The sequence below is a fragment of the Amblyomma mixtum genome, chromosome 4 (assembly GCF_055824585.1).
Source record: "Amblyomma mixtum isolate Tamu chromosome 4, ASM5582458v1, whole genome shotgun sequence".
Lineage (NCBI taxonomy): Eukaryota > Metazoa > Arthropoda > Arachnida > Ixodida > Ixodidae > Amblyomma > Amblyomma mixtum.
In genome coordinates this window covers 119,522,478-119,544,999 of record NC_143015.1, presented here as the reverse complement: position 1 = coordinate 119,544,999, position 22,522 = coordinate 119,522,478, and the positions used below count along the sequence as shown (strand labels likewise).

Here is a 22,522-nt window from a genome sequence, read left to right as displayed (position 1 = left end):
CTGCAAAAGATCATCAGTCAGCTCAGCAAGGGCTGGTTGCACTACAAGGCTCTGTCAGTTGATCTTGTGCCATTCTTTCACATCCAAGAAGAATTATCCTTTGTAGATGGTCTGCTAATGCGAGCAGATCGCGTGGTAATTCCTGAAGTACTTCGTCCCACTTTCCTACAGTTGGCCCATGAATCACATCCGGGCATAGTCCGCACAAAAGAACTCTTAAGAGAACGCTACTGGTGGCCACAGCTTGATAAACAGATAGAGGAATGCATCAAACACTGTCTCATATGTCAAGCAGCTGACAAGTCAGCTAAGCCATCCTTCACACCCCTCCAGCCAGCTCCCTGGCCGGACCGCCCCTGGCAGAAGCTAGCCATGGACATTGTGGGGCCTTTGAACATTCCTCCGAGTCCAACGTATGCCTTAACGTTAATGGATTATTATTCCAGGTGGCCTGAAGTCTACTTCAAACTTTCAGTAACATCCTAGGATGTCATTGACTTTCTGATCTCTGCTTTTAGCAGGGAGGGTTTTCCAGACCCGATAGTTACAGATAATGGGCCACAATTTGTTTCGAGACAATTCTAAGACTTCCTAAAAGAGAGAGGCATACAGCATCTGCGGTCATCAAATTACTACCCTCAAGCAAATGGCCTTATTGAAAGATTCAACAGAGTCTGGAAGGGGGGCCATTAAAATAGCTCAGCTCCAATGAGAACCCATTAAAAAAACTGTCCTGCAACATCTGGGATCGTACCGGCTCACAGCCCACTCAACTACGGGCGTGTCACCCGCAGTCCTGCTGCGCGGCCGGCAACCGCGCTCGAAACTCGACATGAGCTGTAATTCCTTTCATAATTCGCAGCAAAGCACCTGGAACTTCCCTCAAACTTCCGCTACAGCAACGTCTCCAGAACACGGATCTTCGGAGCAAACACACATGCGACATAGGGTTGAAAATAAGCAGCAGCAAATGAAAAACTACGTTGATAGGCGTAGAGGCGCAAAGCCAACGGCCGTACAAATCGGTGACACAGTGAAGATGCGGTCATTCAAAGCAGGTCCATCCAAATACATTAGACCTTTCAAAGTTCTGCGACAGTTTGGTCCAAGCACTTTCTTACTGAGTGATGGTAAGGTATGGAATGCTTCTAAACTGGTCCGGGTACTGCCGGCCCCAGAAAATATTCCAAGCCCGCCAAGAATAGATTATTCCTGCGCAGGCTTAGCACATGCTGCTGAGAGTGCTATGACAGCTACTCGAAATGAGCCTCGAGCTGAGACAAGTGCAGCAATGTCTGAAAATGTGTCGCCTCCTGTTGCAGATACCCTGGATAACGCTTCGCGCAACGAGGAGGGGGAGGAATATAGGCCGTCAGAGTCAGCCGAAAGTGGCCGCACCACTGCGCACAACACGTCCACCTCTTTAAGCAGTAGAATCGAATCCACAGAGGACAGCAGTTGTAGTTTCCCTGAGCAAAGCGACCCAGGGACTTCCAGTTCGCACAACCGCGGGCGCCCAGTGCGTCAGCGGAAACCACCTTTCTGGGCCGTAGACTACCAGATGTAGTTCTGGAGCAAAGGGTAGCACACCTGTTTTTCTTGGCCTGTAGTCCTGACTGAGCTGTCCGTGGCCAATGGACCTGTCATGGAGACTTTCTAAAGCGGGTAATGAATGAATACCCCTGTATCGCTGTGATTTTTACTCATTTTCCTTTCTTTGCAAGAGTTCGTCATGTTTTCGCATTCAGCGCACAATGATGTTGCGATAGGTTGTGTATAACGATGAATCTCCTTGAGTGTTGTCTGTTACGGCGGATGAGCAAATCTAGTGTTGCTTCTGGGTGAGGCTGATCGTATGTGGTACCCATAGTCAATGTATAATGAGTGTGCTTTCCTTTGCCATGTGTGCCGCCGCGGTGGCTCAGTGGCTGTGGTGCTCGGCTGCTGACCCGAAAGACGCGGGTTCGATCCCGGCCGCGGCGGCTGGAATTTCTTTGGAGGAGAAATTCTAGAGGCCCGTGTACTGTGCGATGTCAGTGCACGTTAAAGAACCCCAGGTGGTCGAAATTTCCGGAGCCCTCCACTACGGCGTCTCTCATAGCCTCAGTCGCTTTGGGACGTTAAACCCCATAAACCAACCAACCAACCAACCAACCTTTGCCATGTGTAATGACTGCTGAAATGAAACATTTTTGTAGCTTCAACACGTCATAACAGAAATAGTACAGCTATAAAATCGGAGAGTTTCTATTTGGTGACCATTGTAGAATGTTTGCTGTCTCGCGGCACATGTTAAGAAAGCAGTATTTTTCGCAATATGTTAACATTATTTCCTAGGGGGAGGCGATGTTGTGTGGCGCCTTCTTGGGTCGACACACAATTCACTTAGCTGATTTGTAAATGTAATCGAACAACAATGACGTTGGGTCGTGGAACCTTGTGATTGGTTGTTCGTATTTGCTGTATGAATAAAACCGCGGGGAACGGGCGCAAGCCCGCTTTTGTGCCGCTCGGAACTGAGTCGTGTTCTTCAGCGGCACGCCGGACCATCTTCTAAGGTGTGCACGCAACACCACACTTCCCATGCTCTCTGTTGTCTACATCCTCGGTTACCTTCTGATTCAGCACTTATGGGAAATGTTAGCCCTGTTGTGTATGCAGCCAGAAGCACTAAAATCAGAAAGACAGAAAAGAAAAGGAAGCACGGGGAACACATGAAAATAAAGAAAAACAAAGAAAATATTCTTCCCCCATGCACTCCGTCCAATCCCTCGTCGTGGGTATGTGCCATTAAGCCTGATGACATCATCATCACCAAAATTTTTCGCAGAAATCATTCGTGTAGCGAAAAGGCGTACAGTAGTAATCAAAACGTCAAAGTTTGGAGGAAATGGCGAGATGATGGCATAGAGCTTCGCAGAAAATATCCAATAGCTTGGTCCTATTGCATGAAATATAAAGTATGACATTTAATGAAATATATGCATATCAACTGTCAAAAACGGTTCTGCTAGCAACGCAGTTCTCGGAGTGTAAATTTGGTTTGCCGGATGTGTCATAGGAGGTTACGCCTTGGCGGGCAGCCCACAAAGCTCCCCCAGTGGTCCTACTTTGGAAGTGGGCAGCCACTGAGGAGGTAAAATCGGTAAGTCCCATCAATACAGCAATGGACCGATGCTGCTTCTACAGGGGCAGGCCTAATTTGCGCTTACCCACATTTTCGTTGCAGGAGGCCGATGTGGGCAGGTTCGGTACAGCTCCAGGCCCAGTTTCTCCCTTTCTCCCTTTGGTTTGAGGATAAAACATTACTTTTTAAATTTCTTTTATGATACCGCGATGCTAGCAGCCCAAAACACTAGGGGATACCGGCAATGTCAGCCCGATCGACTCGTAGTTGTTTACAAAAAATTAACTTGCATACGTACACATGCCATAGTTACCGGGCACATTGACATTTACCAGTAGACATGATGCTAAGCATGTAAGGCGAGCCAATTAATGAGGTACCATGAGGATCTTTGAGTAACCAACAGAAATTGCTCCTGGGCGATGCAAAACGGGATCGCATACCTATAGTTGATGGAAAACGCACCAGCCAGAAACCAGACGATTACAGGAAAACGAGAAGTTAGGAAAGAGACTGAACTACCAACTGTTTATTCGACGGAAAGGGTCTCAATATACACAGGGCACTTGGTCACATCATCACTTAATCGCCATCTTATCAATCAACCATCAAGGCAGAGAAAAGACCTGAGATTACAAAGCTCGTATGCACCTGCCTTCATCAAAGATTGTCACAACGCGCCGTGCCTAATCCCAGCAAAAAAATCTTAGCAAAAGCAATGTCACAAACGCCATAGCGAAAGCAGAGTCAAGATTTCGTAGCAAAAACAGAGTCGAAAAGCAATAAAAGTAATAATACCATAAAACAACAGTGCAGCAACATAAACCAATAAATAACAAAGAACCCTGCGGCCCCTAAACAACAACTAACAGAAAAGAAAAGGCGGCACTAAACTTCACTGGAACTGTAGCTGCTACCTATCGAGTGCTGATTAAAGAAAGGATTCATGAAGGCATGTTCGTTCCTTCGCAGTGCAACAGAAGAGTCACTGCAGCAAGCATCGCCCTTCTTTGCAAAATGGAAGGCCTCGAGTACCTCACGCGCCACCTTATCGCCACTCCTGCCTAGAATCTTGATACCGCCAAGCCCTGGCTCACATTTCCATTTTTCGCAGTGAAGGGCCAAATTAAACCCGGTTCCCTTTTCCAAACACTTACAGTGCTACCATGTTCTAACACTGATACAAAGGCCCGTTTGGCCGATGTAGGCCACTCCACATGTCAGTGGTACTTCATAGACAACACCAACCGCAGAAACCACGATGGGTTCGGTGTGCCTCTTCTCGCACTGGGGCTTATTCTTCCGCCCGATGCGTGCACATAAAACACTCAGCTTGCTTGGCGCTGAAAAAGCAACTGGCACATCAAATCTGACCGCAACGTTTTTCAGGTTATGCGCCACACGGTGCGTATAGGGGACCGTATAGTACCGCCTGTTATTTTCTGTTAGTTGTTGTTTAGGGGCCGCAGGGTTCTTTGTTGTTTATTGGTTTATGCTGCTGCACTATGGTTTTATGGTATTATTTCTTTTATTGCTTTTCGACTCTGCTTTTGCTATGAAATCTTGACTCTGCTTTCGCTATGCTATGGTGTTTGTGACATTGCTTTTGCTAAGATTTTTTTGCTGGGATTAGGCACTGCGCGTTGTGACAATCTTTGATGAAGGCAGGTGCATAGGACCTTTGTAATCTCAGGTCTTTTCTCTGCTTTGACGGTTGATTGATAAGATGGCGATAGAGTGATGATCATGTGACCGAGTGCCGTGTAGATATTGAGTCCCTTTCCGTCGAATAAACAGTTGGTAGTCCAGTCTCTTTCCTAACTTCTGCTCGTTTTCCTGTGTTCATCTGGTTTTTGGCTGGTGATTTTTCCATCAACGTTATGCACCAACTAGCCCAACAACGTGTTTTACTAGCATACCTATTAACAGAAGATTGAAACAGCAATAATTTGACACAGGAAAAAGACCTTAGCGGCAGTTTGGCCTAAAAACCAGAAAAAGACGATGTTTGTTAACAGAAATAGATGGGCATGACCACTGGCGGAGAAACGCTTCCTCTCCCAAGAAGAAAAAGTTCATCCAACAAAAAAACTTATCAGCTCCTCTTGAAGACCGCCGAGTATTGGCCACACAGTGCGGCACCAGAACTTTTTTACTTGAGATATGGCCTGCCTTTCTCGATTGTCGAATGTAAAGTTATTAACATGTCAATCGCAAATACCCGTACTTTTTGGCCGCTTAGAAACTGGGCATATATTGGCTGGAAAAAAAGCCTGCAATCAAATCGCAAGAATGAAAAAGTCCTTTACTTGGATGTTTGGTTCCATACTGTTGCGGAAAAGCGATTTGAAACGTTTTCGCCAAAAGTGCCCCAAAAGTAAAGAGTTGGTGGGTGACAGTCGTATTTATCCCAATAGGGAAGGGGGCAGTGGGGAATAAAGGGCGGTGGGCGGGGTATCCTTCCACTACCATCTGGGCACAAGCCAGCAACGTGTCCTGGAGATGAGGCGCTGGGCTACGCAGGGTAGCTTCCCAACAATAAATACAGTTGTAATAATTAGGTGCGCTCTATTGTCCCCGTGTTATTTCCAGGCTGTATCACTGCCTGCAGAAAATCTTTATCAGACACGGCGTCGCAGTGGCTTGTCTGCTATTAAGGAGCTTTGGCAATTTATCGCCAAAATAAACGGCAACACGTGAGTGGACAGTATTGTATAATGTGAAATCCGATGCGAATTAAGAATGAAGTATCTTTCAATGCGCCCACTTTCATGTAGTAATTGCTACGTCGGAGAATCTGAAATATGCCTCTGCATAAGTCTTTTGGATTACGCCGACGTGCGCTGCAGATGCACCAACTCCTTGAGTTTGCGCTGTTACGGAATCGTTCGGATGGTAAGCCTTGCTGTGGAGACACCAGCACCTTAATCTTGCTTATAGCATCGAAAGGGAGCTTCTCGAACCGGCATAATCCGAAAATTGTGCCAGCGCTGAGGTAATCGGTCTCAGGGCAAAAGAAGGCTGTTTTATTCTTTGTTAGAACTTAAACTTTTTTCTAACCCTCTAATTTCGGTACCATCGAATATATGCTATCACGAATGTGTTTTGAGCAAAAGGCAGCCGGTTTCCATGCAATAAATCAGCTGTGCGAACCACGTACCTTCTTTTCATGGTCTGTCTGGCTTCACTCTTTCGTAACCAGTATTACGCGTTCAACCTAAAGCCATTTGCTGTTCGGTGGTATTAATTACCACGTGAAACGAGAGTTGGCAGCGTCTATAGCCATTACATAGTGGCAGGCAAATTTTCACTGCCACTGTTATCAATGGTTAGATTCCATGTGCGGCGCGTACGTTTTGCTCTCTAAGCTAGGTGGCGTTTGATATAATGCAGTGCCCACTGAGGGGCATTATAAAGATATCTTTTTAGAAATGTGTATTTCACGCGCAGCGTTACAGCACTCCGTGCCATTACGCGACAACGAGATTTCGCGTGTTCGTCTTTGTCAAATGTCGTATAGTATGTTTACTTCTGCTTTCTCTACACTGCAGCCGACTATAGAAACGGCTGCTTTATAATTTCTTCCTTCAGTAACATCATCATTACACATTAGTAATATTCCTCTACATCGGGAACAATTATACGCGATTATATTGTACTGAGAACGATTATCTGTAAAATCGATTTATCAGGGCCCCTGCACGATTTGGAAGGAAGACAGCGCAAAAAACGACAACAGGGGAGTTCAAGACACAAAAGAACGCTACTGTCAACTGATTTATTTGTCATCAAGTCACATTTATATAACCAGACAGTCACATCACATGTCCCACTTTGCGGTGCCAGCTATCTTGGACTAACAGATATGAAAGGCGTTATCACCTCTTCAGCTGTAAAAGTAGCTATAGTCAGATACAGATTGCAAAAAAGGAAAAAGAAAATGAAAGATGACGCATTACAAAAGACCAGGCAACTAAGAAAACTGCTACAAAGATTGTTACAAAAATTATTCCAAAAACCGCGCTCCGCTGTGTACAGGCTTATAGACGGATCGCTAACGCAGTGGTCCGCCCCTCCAGGATCTTGACCTTTGCAGGAAGTGCTGGCAGAGCAAATAAAGACAGTGTGGTTACGCATTAGCCAGTTCTGCTAAAGAAGGGCGTTTTCCTCTCTCGTTCATACATATTGTGCATGCCAGGAGTTGATGAATGTCCTAAAACTACGGGGCTATTGTTTGTAGATGCGTTATTTGGCGTGTTGCTCCCGTGCACGCATCTTCGAGCCGTAGCGTATGGCATTCTATGACACTTAAGCCATACCTAGACAATCTTTCTGGTAAAGTTCCTCGCTCAGAAGTGCGCTTCAGCGCTTGTGAATTTTTTTTTTTGCTCTTTACCAACGACTTTAAAATATCCAACAGTCCATGAAAAAATACGAGGAAACATGACTTTTCTGACGGATAAGGACTGAAGAGAGTCATAATGCTGAACTGCTGTGGGCTTGGTTATTGCTAGAGGCTCTCATAAAGACGTGCGGGGTAGGGATAAATGGAATATGGGGTTATTCACCTAAAGCGTGCGGATTTTTTCGGAGGCATGGATCACAAAAGCTGTCTTTTTACTCTGTGACGCACGAAATGAAATATGTTTCGTGTGCAAAATAATTGTCGAGTTGAATTTAAATTAGGAGGCATTCCCGCCTAACCTTATAACGGCGCAACAATGTCTAGTGCTATAAAGATAATTTTTTCCATGATTTCAAAGTTGTTCTCAGATGCAGAGCGGCGCTCTATAATCGAGTTGGCTTCGAGGTTTTATTTTTTCATCACCGTAAATGTCGAGAGATGTTTGTATGTAGAGTTCACTGCCGGCTTCGAGAGCATTTGTTGATCATAAGTGTGTAATGAGGCGTGCAAAGATGTACCGACCGTATTTCAGTTTCTGCTCGGAAACCTTTCACGCTCCGGCTAAAATTAAAAAAAAGGGAAAAAAATGGTGGTCGCTGTTTGGTATTGGCGTTGTGCTTTGGATGCAGAATGTGTAGTCACACGTGCCCGCTTGCAGTCTCCTTGTTGTTTTGATGGTGTACAGTTGTTGCAACACGTGCAAAAAGTGAAATGGGTGAAATGACACAAAGTGGAGTGATTAAAGGCTTCACATGAAAGGGATTCTCATGCAGAAATGTTGTATTGGTAGCCCCTCGTGCGATCGGAACCTTCTTGCTTTAAGGCAACCCGCTTATTTCTGTTCTTAGTAAGGCTATGCCTTTCGCCGCCTCCTTTGAAGTCGATCGCTGCCTTAGATTGTGCTGAATGATGAGAGATTAACTTGTGGCTTACCATGGTTCAAAAACACTAGTTAATGGCTTAAAAAGACTACAGTGCTACTTCTATATGTTGTCAAATTCATTATGTCATGATCGCTGCCACGGCAGTGAATAAGACAACCCACTGCTAGTGAGCAGCCTGTGCTCCCGTGCCGGGATTGTAAGAGCCATTATTGACTAAACAGCTTGCGGAACAGCCCCAATTATATCTGCCATCCTTGAGCTCTGTCACTGGTCGCTAACTCGCGCGTTTTCTTAACCATATCTGAGACTCTTGACCGCTTCGATAATCATCTGAGCGCATCCAGTTTCGAAACTGTACTTTCGATAACTTAACATCCACTAAAAGCTGCATAATATTCTTGAATGGGAAGAGTAGCATCAGCTCGATTATAGCCCTTACTACGAATAAGCTAGCAGCACTGCGCAAAAAAAGTCCTTGCTGTATCAATTAACTGATATTTCATGGCACTGACGCGGAAATGCAGGTTACACCGACCCAGGGGCGAACCTGCTTCTGCGCGAATTTCATTCAGGACAGGCTGATCACGTTGTGTGCGTTCGGAGTAAGAAAAGAGAGAGATCAGGACCATTTTTTTTTGTAAGAAGAAGTGCTGGTTTCAGTTAATGGAGAGAAACGAACAGTGTTTCTGATATTTTAACACATGATTAGATCTGAATGGGCTCGTTCGACGCCGCAAAACAAATATATCAATAGAATGTTTTAAAGCAACGCGCCTAGGTGGAGTAAATAGTAGACTTCAAATAGGGTAACATTACACGTTAGCGACCACCAGAGCACAGACAAATGGCTACAAAGGGCCGCTGTCGTACAGCAACGTCGTAGTTAAAGAAAAAGTCGCACCGGTCCAGGTTTAAGGTACGAAGGACCACATAGGGCGGAGGGGGGGGGGGGGGGGGTGCAGTTTTCACTGAGCGAGCCAGGATGGCTACCTTGTAGGAATGATTTTAGGTCCTGCTTGAGCTTATCGCACTCTTTGGTGATTCGTACCCTATATGCTTTTGCTGCTTCGCGTTATTATGCTTCCTCCACCATTAGTAAATCGCCTCTTGAAACAGAGCAATATTTTCAGTTAGCCAGGTCTGCTTACCTCGTTCCTCGTTTCCAGCTCCGTCGGCGACCACACTGTCCGCAGCACAGCCTGGGGCGTCGCACCAAGGGGCTGAGTGCCAGCAGCCGCATGGCGTATTTGTTTTGGTGCGCTAACACTGCAGCCCCGCTCACCTATTTCGCCATTGTTCTTGCGGAGCCACCGTGCCCACCATGGTAGGCGCCATTCATCAAATGATTGGCAGGAAGAAGTTGCTCGGGGAGGGGTACCTGGGTCTCACAAACCCTACCTTTGGCAGCGCCTTTCATCGCAGGGCAGTGACGCATCGACTCCTAGCAGTGACTCCTAGCGATAAATCAACGTAAAGTAGGGAATCACAAATTACGCATATATGGCCATTCCCAAGCAGCGCTGGAAATCAGCCAAGTCTTACAAATGGAAGGTTTCACTCTGGTTTGTTATAGGACCTGTCTTTGCAATACGTTTACAATATTGGCCCGATTACCTATGTGCTTGGGTTACCCACTAACAATTACCGTAAAGGTTATTGCACATAAGGCAGAGATTAAGTTTGATTTCGGCGCTCTTTGTGAGAAGTCTGCTTGGCCATGAAAAGCGAGCATCGAACGGAAACCAAAGTGAAAACCGAAGTACTAACGCACCTGAATCGCATATGGCGTAAGCGCGGTAAATCTGCCGCCATTTTTTTTTCGGAGCGCTGGCGCCATTGGTTCGCTTGGCGAACATAGCAGCACGCCTGGACGGTGCTGCGGTGGGCTGAGGCCTCGTAGATATGACCAGAAAGGCGGCAAGATTGCGGAAGGGGCATGATGCTTAAGTGGCTCGCGTCGGACTAGATACGCTTGATGATTGTAGGCACGCCTGGTGATTGAGGCCAGAATATAAACAAAAAAAAATACAGAGTGTGCTTAACACTGATTCAGGAGAGCAAGCTGCCGGGCTAGTTGGTGAAGCATGTTAAACAGAATTCAGCGCAAAAAAAAAGGACAAGGGACGAAGTAAGGGACACAGAGACGTTCACGAGCGCTAACTACCAACTGTTTATTCGTGCTGAAGTACAGGGGATATATATGCTCTCGCGCATATACGCGCATACGCGCATACGCGCATGCTCTTCATTCCCTTCATATATATCCCCTGTACTTCAGCATGAATAAACAGTTGGTAGGTAGCGCTCGTGAACGTCTCTGTGTCCCTTACTTCGTCCCTTGCCCGTTTTTTTTTTTGCGCTGAATTCTATGTAACATTCAACACTGCTTACATGTCGGGAACGTGAAATCATGAATGTCTCACCATGAGTGCATATGTCGTCGTTTGGAATCGCACTCGCGAGCTAGCTTCGAAACTGACCAGGAGCTGTATGTTATATGCGACGAGAAAGCGTATGCCACCGCCCGGAACGCTGTACATCACACGGTTGCGTCACAGCTGAGAAACAAAGTGCTTCGAAAATAAAAAAATAGGAACTGCGTTTAAAACATCAGTGAACGGTTTCAGGACTATTCTAAGAAAATCGTGACAGCGAGCCGCACGGGAAGTGCCCTGGCAGCACAGATTATATTATACTATATTGACACCTGGTGTTTTTAGGTGGCGCTTGAAAAGGAAGACGTTGAAGTGTCTCGCGCTAGTTGGCTGCCGTATTCTGCTGGTTAGCGACCTGTCACCCTATCTTCCGTTACATATTTTGATGGAGGTGCGGGGATGTCAACAGGGAACCCCTGCAGCCCAAGCGGTCGATAGGGGCACTGGCGATATAGATGACCGGGTTCTCCGCAGTGAAAGCACAGACGCCGCCGATCTGGAGTACGCCGCAGGTCCGTCTTCCGCTGGGGCGATCGTCGATTGTCGATGTAGTACGTGTCGGGGTGTGCGGAAAACAGGGAGCGTTGACTGGACAGGGAAAATTGCGCCGAAGAGGGCGCGGGACGTCGCAAGTCTTCAGCATACGTTGGCCGATGGTACAGCGTAGTGGGAAAAGGCGGCGGGTCAATGGACGGGAACAAAGCCTAAAGGCTTGAACCTCTTCGCGGACGAGTCTAGAGAGAGAGCCGGCCGTCGGAAGGGGAGCACCGAAAAGCGTCTGGAGCTCTTCGTGCACAACGGAACGGATCAGCTCGCAGAGATCAGGGTTAGCCCCGAAGGTAGAAACGGTTCTGTAGCCGAAGCGGCGAGTACCGGCCTGTCGTAGGTGGTGGACCGCCGCGGGAGCATCGTCTCCATTGTGACCGCTTCCCTAAGGAACTCAGAAACAGTCCCTGGTGGACTGATCACGAGGCCAGCGACAAGTTGCTCTTTAACGTAGCGCTGAGTTGGCGCACCTTTTTCTCTTCGGGCACGGCTGGGTCAACTCGCCGGAAGAGCCGAGTCATATCCTTCACGTACATGCTTACATTAAGCAAAGCCGAGGAACCGAGCGTCTTTCTAGGAGGGACCGCGTGTGATTGTGTTTGTTTTTATGTGACTACCTTATATAGCGCGTGTCAGCAATAAACCTCAGTTGCGAGTTAGCGCTTGTCTGCGTCGTTTCCTATCCGTCCCTTGTGTTCCTTGTGCGCTATTGTTACATCATGCATATGCTTACAGGCTCATTTGGCATCTGAATGCGAGACTTCGAAGCCCATTCAGCCCGTTCTCGACGATCCGTTCTGGTCTCCAGCAGGCGTCTTCTCGGTTCTCGTGCCAGGTACGTGCACCATCCTCCAGACTAAAGAACACGTTTCTAAGCTTGGCGGCGTCGTCCCACTGGTTGAACGAGGCGACCCGTTCAAACTCGACAAGCCAGTCTTCGGCGTCTTCGAGCTGACTGCTGTGGAATGGTTTGGGCAGTCATGGATTCTGCAAGGTGTAGTAGTGCGCAGCTTGCATGACAGGTCGATGGGTGGGTGCTCTAGCAGACACCAAAGGCCCGTGTTCGGGAGGCAGGTCTTGGTTTCTCCGGCTAGCACGGTGCACAGGGGTGTCCACTAGCGAAGAACTGGAGACCTGGGTATTCCGGAGGAGCATGAGACATATACAGGAATCTTCATCCATCGTCTACACCAAACCTACACCTATCTTCCGTTATAATATTGAAAATAAACTGGTGCTGAAAAAAAATTTGCTAAAAAATCAACTGGTTGTTGTTCGTAAAACTAAAACCATTGAAACATAATTTGGTGCACACAGTACCTCCTCGACTTGTTCCTCCTTTTCTATTTCACTCAGACAACACGCGTTTATCACACCACTATTTACCAATACGGATTTGAGCAACACTTTAAGCATAGCAGCACTATTTACCAACGCGGAAAGGAGAGAAGGCATCGTGTTTTGAAACTATGGACAAACTGTGAACACATTGGGCTCTTTAACGTGTACTGGCGTCCGACAGTTTATGGGCATGCCTTTAGTGTGCACCCCACACACAACCCCTCCCCCTTATCGAAGGGTAGCCTCTTCAGCAGGGGTGCTCTGGATGCTCAGAACGACAAAAAACAGGGCACAAGCCCTTATCAGATAGCTTTGGGCGAGGGAAAGCTATTCATAATCCACAGTTAGCATTACGTGCGATAAAGCTGCACGCGGAGCCACAACGAAGTGGAGATTTTCGAAACGGGAAACCCCTGACCGCGAGAGGCGCCAGTTAAGAACTGCTTTTGGAACTTGTTAATGCGTTCTCGTTTGCTTGTTCTGTCCTGAAGAGCCGGTATCAACAGAACTATTCGTTTCAGTTAAAGACACCCAAGGAAGAGATCACGAGGATGTATAGAATAGCTATAGAAGGCTTCTCTTCGCTGTAATACGTCCAGTTTTGGTTCAAATCTCTTCGGTCTCCTATCTACTGGTTTCGCATCGAGCGCAATTTTATCAATTACGGAGACCACTCGCCAAAATCGGAAAAGTGCAGAGGATAAAGTAATGAAGAAAAGACAGTTGAGTTCTACATCAATCTATACACTAGCCAATGGGATCAGGGCAATAATGAGAGAGGCAGTAGCGCACAGCAATGGGGAATTCCGCCAATAGTGAAAGATGAAGTAAAGGAAGCATTGGGAGCATTGCAAAGGAAGAAAACAGCTAGTGAGGATCATTTAACGGCAGGTCAGCTGAAGGACAGTGGAGATATTGTCTTCGAAAAACGAGCCACTCTGCATAAGCAATGCCTTATAACCTTGAGCTTACAGGAATGTGGGAAAAACGCTGACGTCATCTTAAACCTCAAAAAAGGGGACGTCCATGACTTGAAAACTTTCCCACAAGTAAGCTCCGTTGCCTACAAGCATTTTAGCGAAGTAACCTTAACCTTCACTCAACCAAGCGATCAGGCAGGTTTTCGTAATTAAGCTACTGGACAATAGACCATACTCACACGGTCAATCAGGTGATAGAGCAGTTTAATGAATTGAACCAACTCCTGCAAAGCCTCCTTAGATTGCGAGAAAGGATTTGACTCAGCGGAAATCTCTCCAGTCATGCAAGCATTACGGAAACAGGGTATAGATGACCCTTTATGCAAAAATATTTGACGATGTCTGTAAATGCTAGGCAGCTACATTATTCCTCCATGAGGACAGCAATAAAATTCCAATAACAAAGTGTGTCACGCCGGGAGACATGATCTCGCCAATGCTGTTCAACGCCTGTTTACAGGTTTTCAGGGGGCCTGGATTAGGAACAGTTCCGGATAAGAGTTGATGGAGAGTATCCTAGTTATCTGCAATTCTCTGATTACATTGTCTTGCTAAGCCACTCAGGCGATGAACTGCAAAGCATGATCAGTTAGCTAGTCAGGCAGAGCAGAATGAGTGGTTTAAAAATTAATATGCAGGAAACTAAAGTAATGCTCGACTCTCTCGGAAGGGAACAGCAGTTTACAATTGGTAGCGAGATGATGGAAGCGAGATGATGGAAGTGATGTATGCTTGTGGTAGGCAGCGAAAGTGAAAGTGAGATACCTAGAATAAAAATTTGGTGTAGCGTATCGGGCAGGTTTCATCAGATCATGAATGGCAATCTACCAATATCCCGCAGGAGAAAAGCGTATAACAACTTTATCTTACCGGTAGTGAACTAGCGGGCCGAAACTTGCTGGTTAACGAAAAGAGTTCAGCTTAATTTAAAGACAACGCAGCGAGCTGTGGAAAGAAAGATTAGGTGTGTAAAGTTAGGAGACAGAAAGTGGGCAGAGAGGTTGAGGGAACATACGCGGATTAATCATATCCTAGTCGAAATGAAGAGGTAGAAATGGGCTGTAGTTTAGAAATGGGCTTGAATATGGCATCTAAAGGGAAGGCATGATAAGCGATGGTCTTTAATGGTAATGAATTGGACACCAAGAGATGTCAAGTGTAGCAGGGGCTGCAGAAAGTGAAGTGGACGGGTGGAATTAAGAAGTTTGCGGGGATAAGGTAGCCGCAGTTGGCAGAGCACAGTGTTAATTGGAAACATATGGAAGTGGCCTTGATCCTGCAGAGGGCGTACTAAGGCTGATAATGATTATTAACGCATACTCATAATCCGGAAGTTAACAAAACTTCGTGCTGGGCTAGTAATGGGGTATAGCTGCGCGCCACGGTTCAAAGAAGCAAATGTTTTAGGCAGGAGTAAAAGCACAACATCAAGAGTCATTTTGGAGGCCTTTCATATTCATAAAAAGTCTAGCCAGTGCATCAGCGACCCTTCCATAAGTTTGTACTCAGCTGAGCGTATGTTTTTGGACAACGTCATAAAACGTCATGTAACTTCCTGGCCCGTGTCTTTTTCGTCTGTCGATTCTCGAAATGTTTTGGTCATATCCCATCCATATTTTTTCCTTTTGTCATTTACATGTTCAGAGTTATCTTCCTTATCTGGTTCCCGAGCTTTCTTCAGTGACATAATGTGAGCTTCGATAAGTGTGAGCCATCTAAAACTGTTAAATTAGCCTGGAGCCGCCTGATTGTGCGCATGCGTGTGAAGACTATAAATGTGTTTCTTGCATATATCAATAAATCAGTTGTTAGTAGCGCTCCGTGTTGTGTCGTTTCCTTTCTTTGTGTTCGTCTTTCGCGCTGAACCAAGTTTCAACTATATCCGGAAGTTAATTCCTGTAGGCGTAAACTAACCTAACCTAACCTGTAAGTGGAATGCAAGTACGGTGGACCCGTGACGTTAACGCATGCCTTGAAACTTTCACGGCTATGTCATCACATATCTGGCGAAGAAGTGAAAAAAAAGAAGCTATTATTCTGTTGCAGTTCCTGTAGTGTTTTCAATGTCTGCTCAGGATGACTTAAGGCGAGTGTGCAACTGTTTGCGGGGCTATACAGTAATCTGTGACAATCAGCAAAGGTTAAAATTCAGTCAAGAGGGTACCACTTGTAACAAAGGGGATAGTGCACCAAACATGGCTTCGAAAAATTTTGCTTAGCATCCTACATGAACCAATACTGAAAACAGCCTTAGGTTCCGCGGCAACCGTCTTGTAGTGGGGCAGGAGACTCAAAACCCCTACCCGAATGAACTGTCGGCACGAAACCCTTAAGCACTTTTGCCCTTTTGTGGCAAATCAAACATGGAGTGAGTCGCGCCCAATCATACCACTAAGTTTACATTGTGCTGTTATTCAGAAGTGCTGGGCATCAAATAAATACAGCCCAAAGTATACAACTGCAAAACATTAAACCGAGGTGCAGCATTCATTTTTTTTAAATGTTGCGAACGGGTTGTGAAAAATTCAAATTGTGCGTGGCGACCTTTGTAAACAGTGCTGCAGTGTATATAGCTGGCATATTAGGATTGTGTGTTGTTTGCGCTTAGCTTTTTAAAATAGTTTTATGGCAAAAAGCAACCGTGAGACACTCATACAAATATTTAATTCTATTTTGAAGTCAACAAAGCCAGGTTACCGCGTTGTTTGCGCTAAGCACAGCACTGTATAGCGCATAGAAAGTGAGAAAGTCGCGCAGGAACGTTTTTCATAGAAGACTAGCGCTTCTAGGACTAAAGCTTGTGCTTATTCACCGACATTTACTTCTTTTCGAGGCAACTATGTGTCTGCTGTGTTGTACTTGGACCGAAGAAAGGCACCACGGGGAGATAATGGCCAAGCACCCTGCCCCGGCTTGCATAAATCATTTATAAAATAGCCTATAATCAAGCACTCGAACAACGCTGTTAATGTATTATGCATTAAATCATACTATTCACGAGATATTGACTACACTTGAAATTCGCAGGAACGTATATCCTCATTGATGCGAGCGAGCGATGTTTTTTTTTTTTACATGGTACCTGCATAGCGCTGCGTCATCATCCATCGCATAACAATTCCTTAACATTTCGGAGGGCCTTCTTGACAACACCAATATGCCACTATAGATTTAATCCACAAAGAGCCTCTTCGCTGGTATTGAGATTTATGTGAAGCGTTTTGTTGTGTTTTGAGTTCACACCTTGTTTTTCACAAGGGATACCACTGACATCTGAAGAAGATGCTTCAGAGCGCCATAAGCGTACCAGCTCACTGTCACAAACCCGTGCTTAATATAGTTACACAGACGCGTGGTTTGAGGATACGATTCTAAAGCTTTTAGGATAAACTTTTTACCTGTGCACCTAAATTGCTGGTTAAGCCTCACGAACAAAACAGTGAATAATTATTTTGTCAGCTTTCTCCGAAAGGGTCATCATGCTCTTCAGCTTTTTCAGTGTAATCGCAGCATTGCCATTTACTTTTGTGACCGATCGCTAAGGAATCGGTTGTTTCTTTAAGCATGTTGTAAACCATACGGTATGGAGCGTGTCAGTGTGCGCATGCACTGTTCGCGTGAAATCAAAATGGGAGCAGTAAAGCTGAAACTGGTAAAGCCGAGCGCAAAATAACAATTAAGGGAGAAAGTAAAGGCGCAGTCTGTTATCATTCTCTCCCCTCCCCACCCTAAGATAAAGTTCTGCCCTATATAGCTTCCCTCAACGAAAATCTACTCATTTAGTTGTTCCAGTTTCAGCTTTCCTGTTCACGCTTCATTTTATGCGCTATTAATCTTTGTAAGTTGTACGCAAGTAACGATAGCATATGTGACGGAATTTTGTCTGGTTGGGTTTGCATCCTAGAAGAGACTCTGGACTGCTCTTCTAGGAGATTCTGGATGTCTAATCAGGGACAGAAAACGGTATGAAAAATTTCTGCTCCAGTTCCTGTTCTTCATCATAGGACATATATTTAAATTAAAGTTTTCTAACAAGGGTGTAGCAATTTTTCTGAAACCTTTGCCGACTCTGCGTACGTGCCCCAGAAAGTATTTGTGGCAGGTGCGGGATGAAGAATGTGCGTTGAAGGGACTAAAATGAAGCGTTAATGAACAAACAAAACTCTAGATTGTGGCTCGTAAATAAAGAGTGTATGACTGGGACTAGTTCCAGTTTGCACCCACATGATTTGGGCACACTATCCTTTATGAGAAGAGCAAGAGAATATGACGTCTGCTGTGAGAGTCAACCTTCATTGCAGTCGAGGTGACCATCAAAAGGATTAAATACTCCCTAGTTTCCTTAACGTTGACAAACTAAGAGCATAGTAAACTAGATTTTAGCTCATGTAGCCGTACTTTATGGTCCAAGCGAACTCTCGGAGGAGATAACTAGAGCAAAAAGAAAGGTAATGACAAGTAATGGTGCACCGTATCACGACTGAATTTTCTGTCCTGCAGTTAAGGCATTCCTGCATGAAACTTGATTACGGTGCGCCCACACGGCGGACAGGGTCCTTGATGTCTTCCAGTGCCAGGTATCTTCTCACGTGGTGCCAGCAGTCCGCGTTAAGCTCGTCCAGCTGGATGATACCGGCTTCGCGCGGAAGACATACCACTCTTTCCTTAACGACGCCAGTGATTCGCATGAAATCGTCCATGTTCTCGAAGGCGAGGAGGGCGCTTTGAACCATTGCCGCTGCCTCAGCATCGTTGACGGACAGTACCTCAGCCAACTGTTGGAGGAGGGCAGGGTGTCTTGCGACCGGCTCGAGGGCTGAGGCGCAGTGTCTGTATTGTAGTAACAATATTGTGATTAGAAACTGCTGAAAATATTAAGTGCTACCTCCTTACGGTTTAATAAAGGACGAAAGGTGGAAATTAATTCATTGTGTATTTGAAAGCTGTAAAAAATTTTCAGAGGGACCAAGACACAGTTTCGGCATAGGCGAGAAATCACATTACCATTGCAATTATAAAAAGTCAAAACAAAATAAAAACATCTAAATGTCTGGGATGAATAGATACTCCGTATTTGTAGCTGTCAGGTAGGAACACATCTACGACAAAATGATAACATAGACCGTTCTGCAGAGTGTTTCTGCCACGAAATTTTCAATACTGATGGTATGCGAGGTTATTTGCCAATTCTGAAGCGCAGATATTTTTTAGTTCAAAAAGTAATACAGTAAAGGGTCCACTAAATGTGATGAAACAGCAGTCCTAAACAAGCGTTAAGGAAACTTGTTGGGTGGTAGGAAAGAAAATTAAAAGTGCTATCCGAAACAGTAAAGCGTGGCAGAGTACAAAAATGATTGCATATCTAGACTCGTTCCTTACATTAACCCTAAGTGCTCGGTGTTAAGTGTTCAAGCATGGACAAATCAGCTCAGAGGCACATGGTAGAAGCTATCAGGTAACAGTGGCGTGACCTGAGAGAACATTTTTCATATAGGTGGAAGGTGCGCCGAATGCGTTTGAAACCTGAGTAGTACAGCAGCAGCATCGCGTAGACGTAGTCAACTTCGTTCAAGCCGAGTGCAGGTACAGGTTTGACCAAAAGTAGGCAAGTAAAGTGCTTTGCATTTAAGCCACATAGCGGAGTTCTTACGGCACTCCTAAGGCCGTAATGGTCTCAGAGTGTGAACAGAAAGAGTCTCCTTACTTTGCATAATTTTTGAACTTAAGGCGGTTGCTACTGTTATATTACACGGTTAAGAAAGAAAAACAAACGTGCTGCAAGGTTAAGTTTGGCAAACACGACACTTCTAAGGCCGAAGAGATGGGCAGGTATGTCCCAGTATTTGTGGCATAGTTATCTAACCAGTGATTATTCGCTACACTATAGTAACTAAAACGCCAGAGTACTGGTGGAATAGGTTCAAAGGTTAATTCTTCTATGCCGCTCTTATACTGTAGGAAAAGGTGTGTCATAGCGCCTCCAGCAACCGGCGAATACGTACTTGTCACATCGCGATGTCTTCAGAAAGAGGGCAGCCCGGGTCACGAGGTCCGAGTTGCGCCGCACGGCGTCCAGCACAGCGAACCACTCTCTGGTTGGTTCCATCCCGGTGCGAAGGAGAATACTGGTGAGCGTGTAGTTCGCACCAATGCCCATGGATAGCCGACGAACAAACACGCTAGTTTCGGCGAGCATCTCAAAAGAGAACTCTCCGCTTCGGATGCGCTTGCTTTTCCTCACTTCATCCGCTAGTTTCTTCAGGTCTTCCTCATCCATGCTGAATATGTTACTCACGGAAACGAACAGTTCGGTGACGCTTGTGTTTTGAGAGAGTGCATCGAGGATGACTCCCCAGCCCATTTCTGCCCCGCCAGCTGGCGTCTCTCCAGATGTTATATAGAGCTTGAGCGCTCGAAGCGATGTGGTTGCTCGAACATAATTGGCGACGGCAGATGAAAGAGCCAAATTGCTTCTGGAGACAGCGACCGACACCGTTGTTATGTGGTTCAAAGACGGCAGGAACTGTAGAACGCCGCGTTCCAAGTCGTCTCGCGTTCCGCTTAAGAAGCAGATTTCGGAAACCGCCTTGCATTCGACGACGCTGATGTCGCCTTCGACGTAGTATTTTCCGAGGCAAACCTTCTCTTCCGCGCCGGTACCACTAAGAACGCTGCAGATATGTTGCAAAAGCTCAGCGTTCCACATAGATGTCAGGATGGTTAGTTTCTTCATTTTTTCTTTATATGCCAGCGCGTTGAAGAGCCGCGCCCATCGTGCCGGCTCCCAAATATGGACCGGTATGCTTAGTTCTTCCAAAGTTTCGTTCCGTATGATGGCTTCGAGAAAGCGGCCGCTTATATTGGGAGGTTGAATCTGACCCATTCCCGTTAGCGGTCCGAGATGCAGACAGCGTAAAACGTCGTTCTCTTGTAGAACATCTGCCATGAGCTCCGTATTCTTGCGATCAATTCTGAAGAAGTCAAGGGTGAACGTAGAGACACTTCCGTTTGCATAAAGGCCTTCCAGAATTGAAGCTTGACAGCTGCTGGAGTCAGAAGATGCAATGATCTTTAGTGTCTCTAGCGTCGTTGTGCTGTGGAGGTAATCGCTAAAGGCAGAGCGGTATGCAGCCCTTCGCGCATCATAACGGAAAGAAAGCTCTTTCAGGGTCGAATTCGCTTTAAGGGCCGCGAAAAATTTCAGTGCGGCTTGGTCGCTTTCGATCCATACTGATGATATATCCAGGGTTCGAAGAGACGTGGTCGTGTGGAGGAGTTGCGAGAGTGCTGCCAAGAGCCTTGAATGACAGTCTTCGAGGCAGTCGCATTCAAGCTGCTCTAGACGCCAGAAAGTGGAGATCACCGCGGTAAGGCGTTGCGGGGTGTCGGAACGTGAAAAGCGTAGCTTGAGTTGCTTCAACGACGTGTTAAAATTAAGGGCAGTACAGGCGATTACAGCGTGCTTACCAAGGGTGTCTAAGTGAACGTGCGCCGAGGTAACACAGCGGTGCTCATGCAGCAGCCAGTACAAAAGGTTGGCAGCTTGGCGAGTTTGAAATTCATCAATCTCGTCCGGGCGTGGGTGTTTCCCAGCTATACGAGACAGGCATAGGTTTCCGCTTGTTCCTGGAAGATGACGCAGTTCTAGACGCCCGTGAAGAAGGATCTCATTCCATGCCGACATGTTGCGGGCGAGTTGACAGGTTCGCTGTTCGGAAGCGGTGCAGGGGGCACGGTAGTCTAGAGCGATTCCGGAGAAGCCCCCGCTGATGCCCTCGATGTTGCCCAAGAGTATTACTTCTGGTTTGCCGTGCTCTTGCTCCGGCGGCCTCATGACCTTTTCGCGTCCTGTGGTGTCCGTCTTTTGGATCTGCGCAGTAGAGTAGCGGGATAACCAGGGTTGTCAGGCCTAACTGACACTGCGCGAAGGTAATAGCGCATGAGGGGCCTGCTTCCCAATTTCATTAGCATATCGGTTGTGGACAGTAAATATGACTTCAGTATTCAAAGCGGTATTTGTAAACAGCAAGTTTAAGATAAGCAGTCACCCTGAATGTTGCATGTAGAAAAAGAATTGTTCGAAACAGCTAGTGGCGAGGAGAATTCTTTTGAGGAAGATAGGGGTTGGTAATTCTTGTGACGGTACCATCGGAGATCGCATTATTTCGGCGGTCCTTGGAGTGCGGGGTGAACACAGGCTGCGTAGGCCCCACCTCGGTGGCTCAGTGGTTACGGCCCTCTGCTGATGACCGAAAGACGCGGGTAGGATCCCGGCCGCGGCGGGCGAATTTCGATGATGGCGAAATTCTAGAGGCCCGTGTGATGTGCGATGTCAGTCACGTTAAAGAAACCCAGTTGGTCAAAATTTCCGGAGCCCTTCACTACGGCGTCCCTCACAGCCTCAGTTGCTTCGGGACGTTAAACCCCAATAAACCAAACCAAGAAACCAAACAGGCTGCGTAGCCTTCGTACCAGATTTATCGCGTGGGAAGAGATAAAGTATCATTACGCTTTAAAGATATATATTTCAAGTCACCGTTTAAGAATATCTAATTTCCAGTAAAAGGCTGTTCTTTACCATGGAATGGAATATTCGGAGCAGTATGTGGTGGCAGTGGTTTTCGAACACCTACCAATATTGTTTTGACGCCACGGGTGGCCTTAAATCTTTCCATTTGTGTTCTCCGAGGACCTCCTGGCGTGTCAGAGTGAGGACTTGCAATCGTCACCACTTCGTGAAGACACGACGCAGCGTTTACAAATAGCAATGTATTCGTGTGCTACAGCGCAGCAGCCACTGAAAT

At 46.3% G+C, this 22,522-nt stretch overlaps 1 protein-coding gene across 1 annotated transcript; it reads right to left on the bottom strand.

Moving 5' to 3' along the window:
- Nucleotides 1-18,210: 18,210 nt before the first annotated feature.
- Nucleotides 18,211-21,553, bottom strand: LOC149348069 (uncharacterized). Its single transcript, XM_089585730.1, has 2 exons — nucleotides 19,721-21,553; nucleotides 18,211-18,548 (listed from the first exon to the last, which is right to left on the bottom strand). The coding sequence occupies exons 1-2, from the start codon at nucleotides 21,550-21,552 to the stop codon at nucleotides 18,245-18,247; spliced, it is 2,136 nt and encodes a 711-aa protein (XP_089441856.1). The 5' UTR covers nucleotide 21,553; the 3' UTR covers nucleotides 18,211-18,244.
- Between the last annotated feature and the right edge of the window lie 969 nt (nucleotides 21,554-22,522).